This window comes from Eufriesea mexicana, unplaced genomic scaffold (assembly GCF_001483705.2).
Source record: "Eufriesea mexicana isolate 0111107269 unplaced genomic scaffold, ASM148370v2 scaffold124, whole genome shotgun sequence".
NCBI classification, from domain to species: domain Eukaryota; kingdom Metazoa; phylum Arthropoda; class Insecta; order Hymenoptera; family Apidae; genus Eufriesea; species Eufriesea mexicana.
In genome coordinates, this window is record NW_016908357.1 from 1,831,593 (window position 1) to 1,848,735 (window position 17,143).

At 43.1% G+C, this 17,143-nt stretch overlaps 5 protein-coding genes across 5 annotated transcripts in view; 4 read left to right on the forward strand and 1 right to left on the reverse strand.

Moving 5' to 3' along the window:
* Positions 1 to 550: 550 nt before the first annotated feature.
* On the reverse strand, positions 551 to 3,050 carry ear (ENL/AF9-related super elongation complex transcription factor). Its single transcript, XM_017911126.1, has 3 exons — positions 2,858 to 3,050; positions 2,500 to 2,768; positions 551 to 2,425 (listed from the first exon to the last, which is right to left on the reverse strand). Exons 1-3 carry the CDS (start codon positions 2,994 to 2,996, stop codon positions 608 to 610), a joined length of 2,226 nt encoding a protein of 741 aa, XP_017766615.1. The 5' UTR covers positions 2,997 to 3,050; the 3' UTR covers positions 551 to 607.
* A 592-nt stretch (positions 3,051 to 3,642) lies between these two features.
* On the forward strand, positions 3,643 to 4,895 carry Blos1 (biogenesis of lysosome-related organelles complex 1 subunit 1). Its single transcript, XM_017911088.1, has 5 exons — positions 3,643 to 3,770; positions 3,874 to 4,018; positions 4,093 to 4,165; positions 4,227 to 4,444; positions 4,511 to 4,895. The coding sequence occupies exons 2-5, from the start codon at positions 3,958 to 3,960 to the stop codon at positions 4,543 to 4,545; spliced, it is 387 nt and encodes a 128-aa protein (XP_017766577.1). The 5' UTR covers positions 3,643 to 3,770; positions 3,874 to 3,957; the 3' UTR covers positions 4,546 to 4,895.
* A 54-nt stretch (positions 4,896 to 4,949) lies between these two features.
* Positions 4,950 to 6,770, forward strand: Spx (Spliceosomal protein on the X). Its single transcript, XM_017911087.1, has 4 exons — positions 4,950 to 5,091; positions 5,317 to 5,400; positions 5,483 to 5,757; positions 5,836 to 6,770. Exons 1-4 carry the CDS (start codon positions 5,049 to 5,051, stop codon positions 6,682 to 6,684), a joined length of 1,251 nt encoding a protein of 416 aa, XP_017766576.1. The 5' UTR covers positions 4,950 to 5,048; the 3' UTR covers positions 6,685 to 6,770.
* A 662-nt stretch (positions 6,771 to 7,432) lies between these two features.
* On the forward strand, positions 7,433 to 9,544 carry LOC108555504 (uncharacterized). The gene is made up of 3 exons (XM_017911164.1): positions 7,433 to 7,654; positions 7,881 to 8,091; positions 8,474 to 9,544. Exons 1-3 carry the CDS (start codon positions 7,433 to 7,435, stop codon positions 8,488 to 8,490), a joined length of 450 nt encoding a protein of 149 aa, XP_017766653.1. The 3' UTR covers positions 8,491 to 9,544.
* A 3,191-nt stretch (positions 9,545 to 12,735) lies between these two features.
* Positions 12,736 to 17,143, forward strand: part of LOC108555605 (uncharacterized) — a 5,048-nt gene continuing 640 nt past the window's right edge. The window contains exons 1-5 of the mRNA XM_017911372.1: positions 12,736 to 13,096; positions 13,356 to 13,497; positions 14,379 to 14,605; positions 14,902 to 15,094; positions 17,120 to 17,136. Of these exons, the coding sequence (XP_017766861.1) occupies positions 12,883 to 13,096; positions 13,356 to 13,497; positions 14,379 to 14,605; positions 14,902 to 15,094; positions 17,120 to 17,136 (793 nt within the window). The 5' untranslated portion in view covers positions 12,736 to 12,882. The remainder of the gene's footprint in view (positions 13,097 to 13,355; positions 13,498 to 14,378; positions 14,606 to 14,901; positions 15,095 to 17,119; positions 17,137 to 17,143) is intronic.

Below are 17,143 nucleotides of genomic sequence, written 5' to 3' on the forward strand. Positions count from 1 at the left end.
ATATATATATATATATATTTTTTTAAATCAAATATATATACATATATGTGTACATGTCGTGTCTACTATAACGTGAATAAATGCACTGTAGACCATATTCCAGTGTTCCCCAGAGAAACGGTAAATACTCTATGTTACACGACAATACAATATACAGTTCTGAATCTGTACTTTACACAGACTATACGTTATCTATGTATAAAACAATGTAAAAATAACAAGTGCTGGAAACATGTAAAAATATAAGAAAATAAGCTGATCTCGTGAATGATGAAGAATCTAAAATTATAAGCAATATCGTGTTTAGCTGTGGTTCGTAATTAGAATTTAGTTTTCCATACACGTATAATCGATAATCCAATCGATAAACTAAAACGGAACTATACCAAAATTTGAGTCATACACCCAGATAAAAGCGTACTCCTCCCTTTTTATCGAGAAGATCAGTATCTAGAAAATTCTTCTGGGGCCTTGTGTATTACTTGTTTTTATATATGTATATATATTAATGTTAAAGAATCTCTCTTGTAAGCTCAAATAACTTAATGACTTAATACATATAATAATAGTATGTAATAAAGGATGTCATGATTTAAGCTACAGACGGTCACGATGGAAAGAATTGTTGTAGACGCTGCACCGTTCTACGATCAAGAGCGCACAGATCAAAGTCAAATGTCTTCTTCGTGATCTCGTATTGACCGGTTTCTGCGATCACCTGAACAACTCTTTGTAACTCTTGATTATCTTGCAAAGTCATTATCTTTTGTTGCAAGTCCTTCAACTGTGACACATAATCTTCCGAAAACACTGGCGGTTCTCCCATGTCCGAGTCAACCAAAGTACTATTCGTCGAATCAGGTGCCACTTGTTCCGCTTCTGCCTCGATACCTTTCTCCGCGACCTGTTCCATCACGCCTCGATCCTCTTTATCCTTCGTGTGAACCGTTTCTTGATCCAACGCGACCGGCGACTGACTCGAAGAAACGGGTTCCAAAGGTGGGGACGCCGAATGACCCCTGTCCTTTTCTCTTTTAACCACATGATCATCGTCGCCTTTACTGTCGCTTCTTCGTTTCCTCTTTCGGGTTTCCTTTTCTTCACCTTTGCTTCCTTTCGGTTTCTCCCTTTTATTTCGATCTACTTTTTCCTTCTTAATATCCGGAATTGGAATTGCAGGCGAAAGTGGCTTTGCCATTTCCGTGGGTGGCGTGGACACCGTTAGATTTTCTACCTCTTTTTTAACCGTAGGCACTAATTTTGATTCGGAAAAGGACTCGTCATCTATGGATGGCGCTGAATCGCTACTATCCCTTTCTGGCATTTCTGCCAATAGAGCCGAAAGGGGATTAGCTACTGGAACATTAGGCACATTATTTTGCTTCTCCGTTGAGGATTTTATCCTATCGCGTTTTTCTTTTTTGTCCCTATCTTTACTACTATCCCGCTTATCCTTTTTATCCCTTTTCTTGTGCTTATGCTTTTGCCTCTCCTTCTCACTTTTACTGTCCTTCGTTTTATCGGACTTCTCGGTCTTTTCTGATTTTTCTATCTTCAACAATTTCTCATCCTTTGGTTTATCACTCTCCTTCGGAGGTTTCGGCGACTTCCTTCCGTCCTTTGCCGATTTGTACTCTTGGCTCTTCTCTTTGTCGGACTTTTCCGGTTTCTCTGGTTTGTCGCTTTTCTTTTCCGGCACTTTCACGCTTTCCTTCGAAGCAGACCGTTCTCCATCTTTATACTTGTCCTTCCGCTCTTTATCCCGATCTTCTTTATGCTTTTTCTTATCCTTCTTCTTTTCGCTCTTAGAAGAATCGACAACGTTTTTAGAGCTATCCTTGGCTTTGTCTTTCTCTTTACTCTTATCCTTCTCTTTTTCAATGGTTATCTTTTTTAATTCCCTTTCCTTCGATTTCGGAGAAGCCAGTCTCTTTGCGGGAGGAAGAGAAGGGCTAGGAGGTCTCTTTAATGGGACTGACGGAGGTGATGGAGGCCTTTTATTTGAAGGGCTAGAGTGACTTTTATTTCCAGGACTAGGAGGCCTTTTTGATTTTTCTTTGCTTCGATTTTTATCTTTAGATTGATCTTTGATCCTTTTATCTTTTTTATCATCTACCTTCTCTTTCTTGTTATCTTTATGAGGACTATCTTTGAGCTTTGTTTTGTCCACCTTATCAGACTTCTCTGTGGTAACTAACGATTTGGAAGCCGACGATTTTTCTGGCTGTGTAGGCTTCTTCGAGTCTTGAGAAACTTTTGTAGGTTTCAAAGGAGTTCCAAATAATTCGGCAAAAGAATTCGAAGTTTTTGACTCTGTATTTTTGTGCTTTTTCGACTCACTTCCACTCAATTTTGGTTTGCCAACCATAGTTAGTGCTTTAGGTTCACACTTCTCGGCTGAATTTTCAGAACCGGTCACAACAACCTAACCATATCATATTTATTACAACACATGTAATAAATTAAGAACCCATGTAAAATAGGATTAAATATACTTACACCACCACCCCTCAATAATTTCCTCTTAAATTCTTCTGAAGGGTTAGTAATTATTTCGGTATGCCTCATGACATTTGTAATTGCAGGACCACTTGTTTGTAAGTCAAGATCATATAAAATTTCTATCTTTTTGCAACCTTCATCCTTATTCTTAAAATAAATATGAATTGGAATCTCAAAACCGGCATAACCAGACTCTTTTATCACAAATGGTGGCTCTTTTAAGACCCTCTTTGGTTTTGAGAATGTTTCATGTAATTGAAAGACCACTGGAATACAAAGCAGAATACATCAAAGAATGATACAGATGCACTATTATATCAAAAAATGCAGGGTATCGATTCAAAGATATATTTACCTTTTTCAACATAGTGGTGAATATCAGCATTGTCAATACCTCGCACAAATACTTCCCAATCATGAGTATAACCCTGAGGGGTGGTACGCATACGTAACATTGATGCGTGCCCACATTCTAATGTAATGCGAATTGCCATTCTCTCATATGAAATTTTTGATACCCACTTTTTCAAAGAAAAAATAGAGGGAGCTAATTATGCGGGTAAACACAGCAATTACATTACATTTTTATTTATCTCGGTACACGTGAATGAAAACTTTGACGAATCCTTAACTATCGGGTCCTTCACAAACTGTTTGTGACGTTATAAACCATTGTCCAGCAACTTATGCTAGATGTATAAGTAATGACAACACTTCTTTCCTAATTTTCGTACTCTTGAGATTCTGGTACATCGTTTGGTTACACTTGTTTTGTATGAAAGTGTTGACCACCTCATTAGAGCAGAATGTTGTGTTAAACGAGGAGTCTGCTAGAGGCAATTTGCCTCGTAAGAACTACAATAATTCGCTAATTTCCCTTAAGCCAAATTCAATTCGATTATCAACAGGTAAACTTTACATCAACCAGAACTAGTCGCCATACTCGTTATTCCGTATACTAGAACTTAAAAAAGCTCGCTCACACCGCCATCTATAGGAAAACACTATTCTTTACTAAAGAATGCCAATATCAATTCTTGCTTTTGTACAATTTTGTCCAATCCTTGATTGAACAGATGACACGTTGTTTATTATTAGAACATTCTGTTTTAACATATTTAAACATTGCTTATTACTCAACACCATCGATGCATACAATTTGTTGGGATGTCATTTAAATACTGATCAGCAGTGCACTGTTTTAAGCAGAATTCACACAACTTTGGTATTCAAATTAGTAGATGAAAATGTATCTACTTTAATATTCGGTAAATATATTAATATAAAATCATCGATCACAAAATTATTATAAACGAATCAAATTATAGTTGAAAGAAACGAATTCGGTGATATTACATACAAAATTTACAGGAAGAAAGAAACTTAACAGAGTTTACTGTAAATGTAACCTGCTGACATTCTGGTGATACAAATTGTTGTATTTGTTTAACAAAAATGTTATCTGCTATCGTAAAAGAGCATCAAAGTAAGCAAGTGGCAAGAAAAGAAAGGCAAGGTAAAATTGCTAAATGTTCCTTCTTATAAATAAATTAGAATTATAAATTACTACGTAGAATATTATTTCAACAGAGCAAAAAAGAAAAGAAGCCGTACAAGCTGCAAGCAATCTGACACAAGCCTTGGTCGATCATTTAAATGTAGGGTGAGTTGACAAGAAATAAATACAACCTAATTATTTATTAAGCAAATATTTCATTGGGTAGAGTGGCACAGGCATATCTTAATCAAAAGAAACTGGATGCAGAAGCAAAGCAGTTGCAACATAGCGCAACAAATTTTGCAAAGCAAACACAATCATGGTTAAGTTTGGTAGAAGCTTTTTCCAGTGCGTTAAAAGAAATTGGCGATGCTGAGAATTGGGCACGTAGTATCGAAGGTGACATGAGGACTATAGCAACTGCTTTAGAATATTCTTACAAAGGTAGACGAATCATTTGTATTTATTATGTCAAATCCGTACTAAATTTAATTAACGTATTTATTTTAGCTACTCAAGAAGCTCAAGGGACCAGTACTTCTTAAAATCTTAAAAATATGGGGTTTTCTGACTTTCCGGTACAAGAAAAGCATTATGTGCCTCAGATACACATGGTTTTCTTCCATATTCAAAGGCGTATAAAACTGACAAAAATCGTATCCAAATGTTTTTCCAAATAAACCTGAGGGAGGCGTCTTTTACGATGTGTGCGCATGTCATTTGTTTTCAATCGTTCTGATATATTCAGACCTGTTCTTACGGCACCTACCAAAAATCGGCACGAATTTTCCATCAAGGAACCTAACACTAAGTATTATTAAACATTGTTATAAATTTTAATATTGTTTTGCATCTGTATCAATATACGTTAAAATAAATATGATCATTATGCTTTCTTACGCTAACAATTTATTTATTTAATAATTCGAAGTTGGCAATAATTAATAATGCTATTTGTGATGATATACCTAGTGATATAGTTTGGTAATATTCGTGAATACCAGTGTTGCCAAGCTACTTGAGCGAGTTCAAATCAAAATACTAGTAAATGATAATCATGGCGGCGGGTCCTATTGCTGAACGCAATCAAGGTATATTTCTATTTAAGTTGTTTTAAATTTATAACGTCTTAATTTTTTCTTTTGTAATTTTAATTACAATTACATTTTTACCGTTTTGTAGCATATTTGAACTAAAAACGTTAGTTATACTAGGTTATGTGTACATAAATACTATACATTAACAATTCTAGAATTTTATATTACATATATTTGTATCAATTTGTTTTACTTTGAATAAAATATTTCGTGTTTTAGATGCTACGATATATGTGGGTGGGCTGGATGATAAAGTTACAGAATCCCTCATGTGGGAACTATTTGTTCAGTCCGGACCAGTTGGTATGTATTATTTCATTATTATATCTTGTGATTTTAAATATGAAATTGATAAATATTCAATTTCCTTTACTGTTTCTTTTAGTTAATGTTCATATGCCAAAAGATAGGGTGACTCAAATGCACCAGGGCTATGGGTTTGTAGAATTTATGGGAGAGGAAGATGCAGATTATGCCATCAAAATAATGAATATGATAAAATTGTATGGGAAACCGATAAGAGTAAACAAAGCAAGTGCTCATCAGAAAAATTTAGATGTCGGAGCTAATATCTTTATAGGAAATCTTGATCCAGAAGTAGACGAGAAACTGTTGTACGATACCTTCAGTGCGTTTGGAGTAATTCTTCAAACACCTAAAGTAATATATGCAGATAATGAACAACGTTTAATAAACAACGAATTCGCGGAATATATAAAAGCCTGTTGCACGTTTCAGATAATGAGAGATCCCGAGACAGGAAATTCAAAGGGATTTGCGTTCATAAATTTCGCCTCGTTCGATGCATCCGACGCAAGTATAGAAGCGATGAATGGCCAGTATTTATGCAACAGACCGATTTCCGTATCGTACGCTTTCAAACGCGACGCCAAAGGAGAAAGACACGGTAGCGCGGCTGAACGTCTATTAGCCGCGCAGAACCCTCTGAGTCAAGCGGATAGACCTCATCAATTGTTTGCCGATGCGCCACCTTTAGCGCCACCACCGATTCCAAACTCAAGTGCGGCAACTCATCAAGCTGCTCATCATCCTCAGCATCACGTGATGCACCATGGAATGGTTGTTCCACCTCCTCCACCCCCTTCAACACCAGGACCTCCAATGGGTCATCCACCACCACCACCCGTCCCACCTCCGCCATCGAGTGGTTTCCCACCAGCAAGTATTCCTCCACCACCTTTGCCTCCTATGTCAATGGCAACGCATCCTCCTTTACCACCCGGAATGCCACCTCCATTGCCACCTATGCCCGTTCCAACTTCTCAATCGCAACAAACGACGCCCAGAATGATGGCGCCACCGCCTCCGCATTGGGGTGTCAGTGGGCCACCCCAAGGTCAATTTCCACCACCACCGCCTCCTTCATCCGCTGGTGCACCTCCGCCTCCGCAATTTGGTCAATTTCAACCACCACCCCCGCGACCTCCTCCAACCTGGAGACATCCACCTCCTCCTCCTGTGTCTCAAGGTGGACCACCACCACCTCCACCTCCACAATTTCGGCCACCCTTTCCACCAAGAGGTCCACCACCACCGCCGCCACCTCACGATACCAATCAATATTGAGTTTGCCCTTTCATTGTCTCAATGTCTTCGATTACTTCGCGAGCGTAACGTAAGAATTTTGCCTGTGTTCAAACTGTTGGATACAACCGGACGTATTATCGATTGTACAAATTTATAATTCCGTAGGATAAGGAGGTAATAAATTTTTTTGATTTTACAAGTTACAACTCTCCTCTTAATTCCTCGCTTTTGAGCATGAATTGTCGAGAAATGACAAAAATTCGCCTTTAATTGCTTAACACGACGTTTCAACGATCACGAACGCGGTTATTTATTGTATCGATTAGAAGTCGCGCGTGAATAAGGACATGCCAAGCTCGTTCTATTGATTATTGCAAGCCCAGTTCAGTCCAGTCCGGTGAGTGATAAAACCGAACGGACAAACTGGCAAAACAGTTACCCTCGAGCATGTCGACCGTGTTGAAGGAGTATTCGGCGTTGAAACGGGACGAAAAGTAAAAAAAGCAAAGGAACGTAAGGGAATCGCATGTTTGTCGCATGTCACCAACCGGGTAAGTAAAGGGAACAGGTGTCTGGAGTGGTAAATTAAGCGGCGCCGGCGGCGCTACGCTTTCTGAAAATAACGCGATTTTTTTTAGATCGTTCGTGACTCAATGTAGTTTCATCGATCCGTGCGACGCCTCGTTCGCTCATTGTTTTTTAATGAAATTGAACCGAAATTCGGGATACAGTTTGAGGTAGTAGTTACTGGTCGATCGAAGGAAGGGAATCATGTTCGATTCGCGACATGGCTCGCCTCTACTACGAATGTAACACGGATCTACGAAACGAGACGGGAGACGATGAAATTATCAAACCGTACGCGTGTACACCGGATAAGTATTGTTTGTATTGTTGTTGCAACTCGCAGTGCTGCCTGCTGGTACAAAGACGGCCTCCACGACACTTTTGGGAAGCCTGGTACTTTTGGCTAGGCGTTGCTTTGCTCGCTGTTTTTATCATATCTTCGGTAAGTGATCCTCGACGATCTCTGATCTCGCAATCGTTCGACATTTACGTAAACAAAACGAATGCAGAGAAATCGCGCTCTTCGTATCTGTTTGTCTCTTCGGCAACAGTGGTCGCTGTGATCGATAAATCGTCTCCTTAGGATCCGATACATCGTCCCTGCTTAATTTCCTTTCACGATCGTCGATGTTCTACAAGGGACTTTCTGATTGTTTTTTTGAAACTAGGTGAGCAGCTATATAGTGAGTAATTGCAGACATAATATTCAAGGTGTACCACTAGGACACAGCGCGCACGGTAATCGACGAAACGATCGCGGAAGTGGCCCGGAAAACAACCAGAATGAGATATCGATAAGCATAATTCCGACGTCGGAATTTTTCCCGTCGCACAGAAAAATGTTCGTGATTGCCTCCCAACCAGCCGTAAATCACCTCAGTAAGTACAAATTGCGCGTACTTGTATGGAATTCCTTGGCAAAACTCGAAGCTTTCATGTACCTACTCGAACTTTCACGTCTGGCCAAAACGCAATCGCGTACGGTACTCGGTTGCACCGCATAATTACGTACGATAAGGTAAAGAGACGATGTTAGCGTACGCACGTTTCGTACGGAGCAATTGAGCTACACAGAGACGGGTTATAGCCGGTGTAGTTGTAGGAGAACGAGTTTTAACATAAAAATTTCGCAATGTCGATAAAACGGGGACAATCGCTTTAATCTTTTCGAGATTCGATTAAAGTTTGGGTCCGCGATGAAGAATAATTCGTGCAATTTCGTGCAATAATAATTTTGCCCATGCATTGATTTATATTGCAGCCCCTGTCGTTGCGTGAAGTCGTTTCATTTCAACGGAGCGATTATGTCGGCGAGAAGCAACCAGCGCAAAGAGCTGGAAGATCATCCTGTGGCATTTTACACGGTAATACCTCTTAAAAGACCCGTGTCACATGGAGAGCTTTGATCGACCAAGAACATCGTGACCGCGTCATTATGTCGCGGAGAACATTCACGATAAATACGCCTTTTTACTTAGCCGCGGGATATAATAACTGGTAGCGGCCCGAACACCCTGATCACGACCAGTATTCTGGACAAATGAGAAACGATTTTGCTAAAGAATATCGGCTTCGTAATCACAGATGCGACATCGAAGCTACTTAGATCGCGATCTAGCTCCTCCTCCGATTCTTAAATCATCACGCGCGATGCACCTAATCAATATGGAAACTTTCGACGAACCCCTTCGATTAAGCGATCCATCGATTCACCGATTTCACGCGAGACACGACGAGGAAAGAAAAGCGGCACGAGGAATTTTGTAGACAAGGAAACGATAATTCAGGGTAATGTCGCGGGAGTAAAGATGATAGATCGGTATCGATTAGGTTTATCGGATCTCGTTTTAACGTTTCGGAACACCGGTGGGGTATTTAGAGTTTCTTAGCCGAAGCTCTGCTTCCATTTGGCTGAACGGCGATGCAGCCAACCCGATTGAAACTCGTTCTCGAGGTCTCGTATGGGCGTAACTCCCATTAACAATTAAGAAGACACGTTCCAGCCTGGTCGACGTACCTGACTGGGTACCAAGAGATCGGGGGCTAATTAAAAAGGACAATCGAGCGAATGCAACTCAAGACGACGTGTACTCTCTATCTTTTCGCGCATCTCCCTTAATCCATCTTGCTTCCTCTTTCTCATTCTTTACATCTTTCTCCTTATCCACTCGACTCCTCGCTTTCCTTTTTCCTGCGACTCATTTCTACCGCTTCTCTGTTTCGCGATCGATCCCGCGATAGCGATTAATCGCCGTGATCTTCGCAGAAGAGAGGCATCGCCGAGAGAAGCTTTTGCGTTTATCGAGTCGCGCCAGCAAACGGGAAACGTATCTAAGCGCAATAAAACGGTTAAACGAGTCAAAACTTTCGATCTATGTTTATCCCATCGTGTTCTGGGAGATATTCGAACGACGTACCGATCTCCCGCGAGGCGTGTGCGCGATTCTCGAATCGTGCTTCCGGAAAATAAAAGAATTCCGTGCGATTTCTCGCTGTCATATTGTATATAGCGCGTGCAACGGTCGGCTGTAATCATGTCAATTCGAAACAGCTATGTTAGCATCGTAGAAGAGTGTCTCTGTTGACGTGGATGGACCGGTGTTCGCGTGCAATGCGAGATAACGGCTCGTGGCGGAGTATGTCGATCGCGACACTTCACGCGAGAAACGAAATTAATTAATATGCACCGACAGAAAAACAGATACACGTTTGACATTTCGCACAAGTGTGATTGTAATTAGCTGCGTAGGATGAGAGTGGAAATTACTGTCCGATTAACATAAGACGTCGTAGCGGTGAAAAATTCTACGAATAAAAACGATTTCGATGTGTTGCCTTTAATAACATTCGTAGCCTTCTTTTTAATTTTCCACGAATCCCACGCTACAATACGGTTGCTCAACACATCCATTAATAACAGTAGACCCCAAAGATTTACACCTGAGAAACTCCAGTTCTCACGATTGAGCCGCTGATTTAATTAGAGTTTAATTAGGCTACCGCCATGTTGGGGCAGGTGAAAATTTTATCGAAGACTATCCCGTCTGGAAAGACAGAGCCGATCCCGGGTATGCAAATTGGAAATGGATAATCGACGGTAAGAAGAAGATTCAGTCCGAACGAGACGAGAGCGCGTGTACCCCGTGGAATTTAAATTGCCTACTCCTCACCTCGTTGAAATCGGTCTATTCCAGCGATCTTCCGAACGTTCCGCGGTACATCTCAATAAATTACCCGCGTGAAAGAAATCCTTGTGCTCCCTGTAAATCTTTTTACAGCGAACACTTGATTCGTTCGCGCAATAAGAAGTAGCAACGGAGCAGACTGCCGGCGACCTCGTTCGACTGTAACGAAGTGTCATTCCGATAACCCAGGCCAGCTTTTACTGTCACTCGACGGATGACGATAAAGAAATGTGCAACCAGCGGGGCTCTGCTTAATGTTGCATGGACAGGAAACCAACCGGGGAATTAAACTCTCGTCTGCTTTGCCGTTGGATACCAATAATTGCGATTGAGACGTTCAAACGACCCTCGATTCTCCCTCGATTCTCCCTCGATTCTCCCTCGATCATGCGCAAACATCACCAATTTTTCCTCTCCCCTTTTTCCCTTCCTACGTTATTTGCTCCTCCACGAGAGATCCAGCTATTTCGGCGGCTGTACTTATCGTTCGAAAGAAATAAAGATGAACGTATCGAAGTAAACGGAATATCTTTATTCCCACGACTCTATCCCGAGCTCCTTATTCGCGTTTACCCGTTAATAGACTTGGTACCGCCGCGTGTATCACCGACGAGAGTTGCGAAAATTTCTAGCATTGTATAAACGGGCTCGGAATGTAAACAAATAAATTTGTAACGCAAACAAACAAACAAACCCAACGCGCGAATAAATTACTTTGAAATGTAAATAAACAAACTTGACGTATAATCGGGGAAATTTTTAATATTTATTTCGGAAAACCAGTTGCCGACGCGTATAATAAATATACTATTTTTACCAGCGGTGATACGATGTTATCCCGTCAAAGATTGGTAGCATCTGGACGGTTGGAAATATATCGAAGAAAGATACGAACATGTGCGCGATCTAGACGTTATTGTTACCATAAATCGGCCGAATTTAGGGGACCTTTCGAGGCAACGAACTTGTCTAAAAAAGTCACCAGAATTCTTTCGTCTGCCAGACACCCCGAGTTTCAGAGCGTGTGGAACGACACGACGAAAGATCATCCAACGGAATCATCCGGATGAACGTGAGAAATCGGTCAAATTAATTACGGGTAAAAGTTTCGATTATCGATCGCGTAACCATCGCGACAGTTACGTTAAAAAGCACCATCGACGAAGGTCCCGATTCCCTGTTGCGATTGCAGGGGTTTCACGGCTGGTTGCACGCGAAGAAGAGACACATTCCTCCATCTGGAAGTCGTTGGCGAAACGCGTCTCGTGGCTGCGTAAACGCGTACGCGAATCTGTGATGTTGTTCCAATAAATCGAGCTTAAAAGAGACCGAAAGCAGCAAAGAGGCGAAAAGAAAGGACAGCAAAATGGAGCGCAAGTGCGAATAAATTGCGGACACGAAGAGGGCTGGCGGAAATGATGCCGCGTCGCGATGTGAAAAGCGTAAAAAGCCATGGAAGATGGCGTTTGCGCGATGCTCGATGCAAGAGACAAAAGCAATTAATCCTTTGGATAGCTGCGCATCGGCTTTACGCGTTATCCGCGATTACACTTCGATTTTCCTCTGATTCACGGCCATTGTTCTTATTTCGAGCGTAATTTCACGAGCGCGAATATCGCGCGATACGCTATCTAAAAGAACAACTGTTCTCCCTATTTACGAGACCCCGTTCTCGTATCGCGAAATAAAAGACGTCCGGGTTTTCTTGGAAAAAGAAATCTTCGCGAAGGGACCTCGATTAAACCGTTGTCGCGACGACCAAGCTATGCGAGCGGAGTAATGTCACCGATGACGGAATTAAAATAGATATAGAAGTAAATTCGTGAGGTGGTATCGGTGCAGAGAAGACGGAAAGAAGCGAGAGAAAGAGAAGGATACGTTTCTGTTTCAGTGGGAGGTACTAAAATTAGAGGAGCCCACGCGGGTAACAGTTTCTTCTTGAAGCTTCCTTCGGACATTTTCAAATAGTCCTTTACGCCGATAAGACAACGTGTTTTCGCGACGTCTCCCTGTCAGTCGCGACTCGGCGCCGTGATTCTGCGTTCGATTCGATTGGCTTACGAGTGACTTCCCCGGGAGACACGGTTGCCTCCTTGGAACCCATTCAACGTCCAAGTGACTCGGGATATTCCAACTGGCAACGCAGACTTTCGATAATCGTCCTTTTCTATATCACAGCGACAATTGCCGTAATCGATGATTCTCGTCGAGGGAGGAAAAATGAAAACCAAGGGAGGCTGATTTCCCTGCCGCTGTTCATTTCGATCCGTCGAGTGGCTTGGAATAATTTCGCGTGGATAAGTAGTCAAGTGCAAATCGAGTTTCTTTGATCGCTAGTCGCGTTGTCGATATCGAGATCGCATCTGAATTTAATACAGGCTCGACTTTCAAGATGATAATATATATACCTGTCTTCTGCGTGCGCTTCAAGTGGCTCTCGTGCAGATAGCAGGACGTACCTACTTTATTGTCAATTTCCTTGTCAATGAAATTGTCCGCGAATCGTCGCCGCGTTCGAGTGATTCTCGTCAACTGCAAGGATTCCTTTCGTTATCCCGACTTTCGCGATTCCCGGAGTGGTCGATTCCGTTCAGGCTACGGCATGTATTCCAATCGATCGAGTATCGAGACGCCAATCTGCATACGTTTCATCCTGTTATTCCTGATCTTTCTGTCGACCAGAGTCGAGCGAATCGAAGGTAAGTTGGTCGGTTCGATCCGATGCATCGGGAATGTCGCTATCGACTTTTTAACGCAAAGCAATCGTGCTAGTGCACCACATACTCCACGGTATACGTGCACACCCTACCGTGCTACCTATCCACGCTTATGCCCGTAATGAGCCGTGAAAAAAGGACGCGCGTCGCGAAATACGCAAGACGAGCAGATTTATGAGATGCGTGCGTGTCACGGTAACCCGTTTGCGCTAAATACCAAGAAATTTGTCAATATTCGCAGGTAGAAAATGCGTGTGCACGAGCAAGGCCTGCAAGGAAGCCGGTGCCGACACGTGTGAGACCAAGTATTCCTGTTACACGGAGTTGATCTTGACCGGGAACCAAGAATTCGGGGAAAATACAACGACCAGAGGATGCACGGAGTTCGTATGACTTTTTATTTCAAAATTATCCACGTTCAGTCTCGAAAACAGAAACTGGTTTGAACGTATGCAAAAATTTCCAGCAGGAGAAAATTTCCATATTTTATTTGCTAATATAACGTTTCGTTTAAAAAAAGGATATAGATTTCGCGTTTTAGACGAGTTCCAACGATCACGAAAGAGGCAATATCTCGCTAAAAAGTAACGCTACGACCTCTAACCTTTTCCTCTTATTGGGCAATAAATTTCACCGATACGAGCCCCGTTTGACTCGAAAACGATTTAATTTGCCGAAAGTCCCGATCGACGTACGGCTATTAAATTCGCGACAGCTCTATGGCGAGTCGATAACCTTGACGAGATAATCGGCACGAGAAGTTTTCGCAAATTCTTTCTAGCCGTGCTGAAACGACCAGATGTCGAAATCCTCTCGTCTTCGGAACCTTCCAATCACCGACGGCTTTTTATTACTCCTCCGTTCAATTTTGCAACGTTTATCTTAGTAGAGGATAGCATCGTGACGTTGCTGTCATATATCTGCGAGAGAAAAAAAAAAAAAAAAAAAAAAAAAAAAAAAAAAAAAAAAAAAAAAAAAAAAAAAGAAAGGAAGAAAAGGAAAAAGAAATTAACTCTTGTCGAAGATAACGTAATTCGTAAACTTCGGATTGGAGTTCGAATTTCTGCGTGATATCCTCGACAGGCCACGAGGCGATCGATCCTTTCCGAGGCGTAACAAGCACGATATACGCGCGGAATATTGAAATCTCGCGACGTAAATCGTGCAAAATGGTTATTTAAATCCCGACTATCACGACGGGGTCACGGAACTTTATCGAGCAGAGCCCATTTTATCGGAACGTCGTACGTTGCCACTGCTCCAGGGGTGCCACGCCATTGTTGTGCGAGACAAAGTCCTGGGTCACGAGGTCGAAGTCGAGCGACAACGTGGACCGATCGTCGGCTGCCTGGATCCGTATGCCCTGGCCCAGATTGAAGTGTTGCGACAGCCACGACTACTGTAACGCCGATCGCCGAGTAAACGTGTCGTCCACGTGGATACACGACAAGGGGAGCACCGATCCCGTCGAGCCCACTTTCGACTATCCCGGTAAAGAACCCATTGCTACCTTTTCTCGTCTTCTCACGAGGAACAACACGATTTTTGCCACGATATTCGTAGGGCATGGCGCCAATTCGAATGCTCGATCGTTCGAACGATGTTACGAATATCTTCGAGTTCACTTGCTAACGACTCGCAACCACTGTCAAGGTTTCGCATGTATATATGCATGTAATCGTGTAGCTGAACGTCGAGACGCTCGAAGACGCCACGATCCTCGATAAAAGTAGCACGAGGAATGAATTTTCCGATACCTGCGTGTGTCTCTTGTGTTGCGTATAAAGGTTCCTTTAATGGGATGTCGTCGAGCCGAGGCATAATGGGATCGATTCAGCCCGATCCAGGGCCGATTGCCGGAGGTCGGGAATCGTCGGATCAATTCCTTCAGAATCGCGTTAAGCCGCTGCACGTCGCGGCACTGGTCTTGGCGATCGCTGCCCTGATATCGGTCCTAGCAGCCTGCTACGTTATTACAAGGTCTGCAAATTTTTATTACCTCGCCTACCGTAAAGTTTCACGCCGGTAAATCGCGTGTACCGCGAGGAAGGTGTCGGATCTCGCGTAACGATTTTTTTTTTATCGACTTTAGTTTCGCCGCGGAGGCAGTCACCGCTGGCAAGATCCATCGATAAAACGTGTATTTTACGACGCCGAGCACGTTCGCGTACACAGGTTATCGCGAAACGAACGTTTGACGTATTGCCAGAAATATTCTTCATTTTTCTCCTTTCGTCTTCCTTTCTTCTTTCCTTCTTCTTTCGCGCCTGTTTACGAATAAGCGATGCTTAATCGCGCGTCCCGCTCCTTATTTCCCGGCCATGTTGCATCCACCTTATTCTTTCCCCCTCCCTTTTCCCCATTTCGATGCGATCGAGAAATATTCTTGTATTTTTGCCACATTCCTTGACGCGTTGCCAAGAATTTGTTCGACTCTTTGTTAAGGGAACAACATTCCATATGTAAGTTCGTAATTGTAATTGCTTGGCATTGTCCGTTGGCATACCATCCTGCCAGGCTTCTCCAGCGAATCGAGCCGCGCGACACGGCGTTTCAAATTCGCGATCGAAGCAAAAGTTTCGATTCGTCGGTATGACGAAACGATAGGCGTGCCAGGAAAATCCGATACGAAGGAAAGAACGGGCTCGTCGAAGGCGAGCTACCTTTATTAGCCGACGCGTTTCCTCGGGTTGCAAACTGCCGTTTGCACGCGCTTTGAAAAGTCTCCCATTGGAAAGCACGGCACGATGAAAAACCTTGTGCTAATATTAACTCGCCGACCCGTTAACAATCACCGTCCACGACGTTACAAACTGCAACTGTCTCTCGATAGTCGCCGATGCTACGGTCAATTGAGTACTCACGCGTCGAAAATCGGCGTACCGCGCGTGTTAACCGAGATTATCGGCTTAGTCGGACAGTTCGGACTTGAAATATTACCGATATTAATACCGCGTACAAGGAGTTCTCTCATTGCCGATCCGATAAGCCGGCCACGTGCGACGTGTCTCGTCCCGCTGTCGATACTCGTCGATAAACAATCGATTCGTAAAAAGGCTAGTATCTACGTATGTAACAGGAACGTCGTACTCCGATCGTACGAAGCGATCTATCCGTACGAATAATATATGTACGAATAATCCAGCGTTCTTCCCTTCCGAGTATTCCGTCGAATGGAAAATAAAAGGATTCACGTGTAACCGCTACATATTTAACCGTCCACTCGGCAACGCGAACTGACAGCATTTCCTCTCCGATGGCACTTTTTATTATCTACCTGAGTTGCCCTCTTCCTTTTCTGAATTGGCCGATTTCACCGTGTTCCGTCTGGCCGGTTTGTCGCGGCTCACTAAAAGCCGCCCAACTGCCTTCTTATCAAGCCTCCTCTTTCTCTCGGACTCCACGCCAGCAGATAGCGAAGGCCGAAAGACCCACTCTGGGTTTTACCCTCTAATCTTCGGCCCCCGAACGGTTAAGTGCGTTTTCGAGTTCGGCAATGTCCTGGCCTTCCACTCGCGTATACACCTTCACGGACGTGTTGCTTCCTTTCTTCCTTCTTTATCTCGCCTCCGAGCGTGTATTTCGAGCGTCGCGACGGCCCAAGAGGAAGGGGATCGGCGTTCCTTTCCCGATTTCTTCGTGTTTCACACGGTCCGGACCTTAATGCGGCCACGTTTCTATCTGCTCGTAACGACGTTGCCTTGTCACGAGGATAACGCGTCGTCCATGGAATCGGTAGGGATTCCTCGGCTTTATCGCGAAGGAACGGCGCCTCGAGTGCAGGGAAAATAGAGGCGAATTAGGATAAGAGACGCTGATAACCGGTCGGGTGTACATTTTGGTGGATGCGCGTTCCTACTTTGCCCGGTGTTTATCACGGGATATTTTTGGAGCACGTCCACCGTGCGTCGTGTGGACGGCTCTGTATTTCGTAAGAAACTTCGTAGATTTATAAATCTACCAATTTTTCTCAACGTCCACGTTCATTCCAACGCTCGTTTGCAGGTTCCTGAAGACGAATCCCTACAC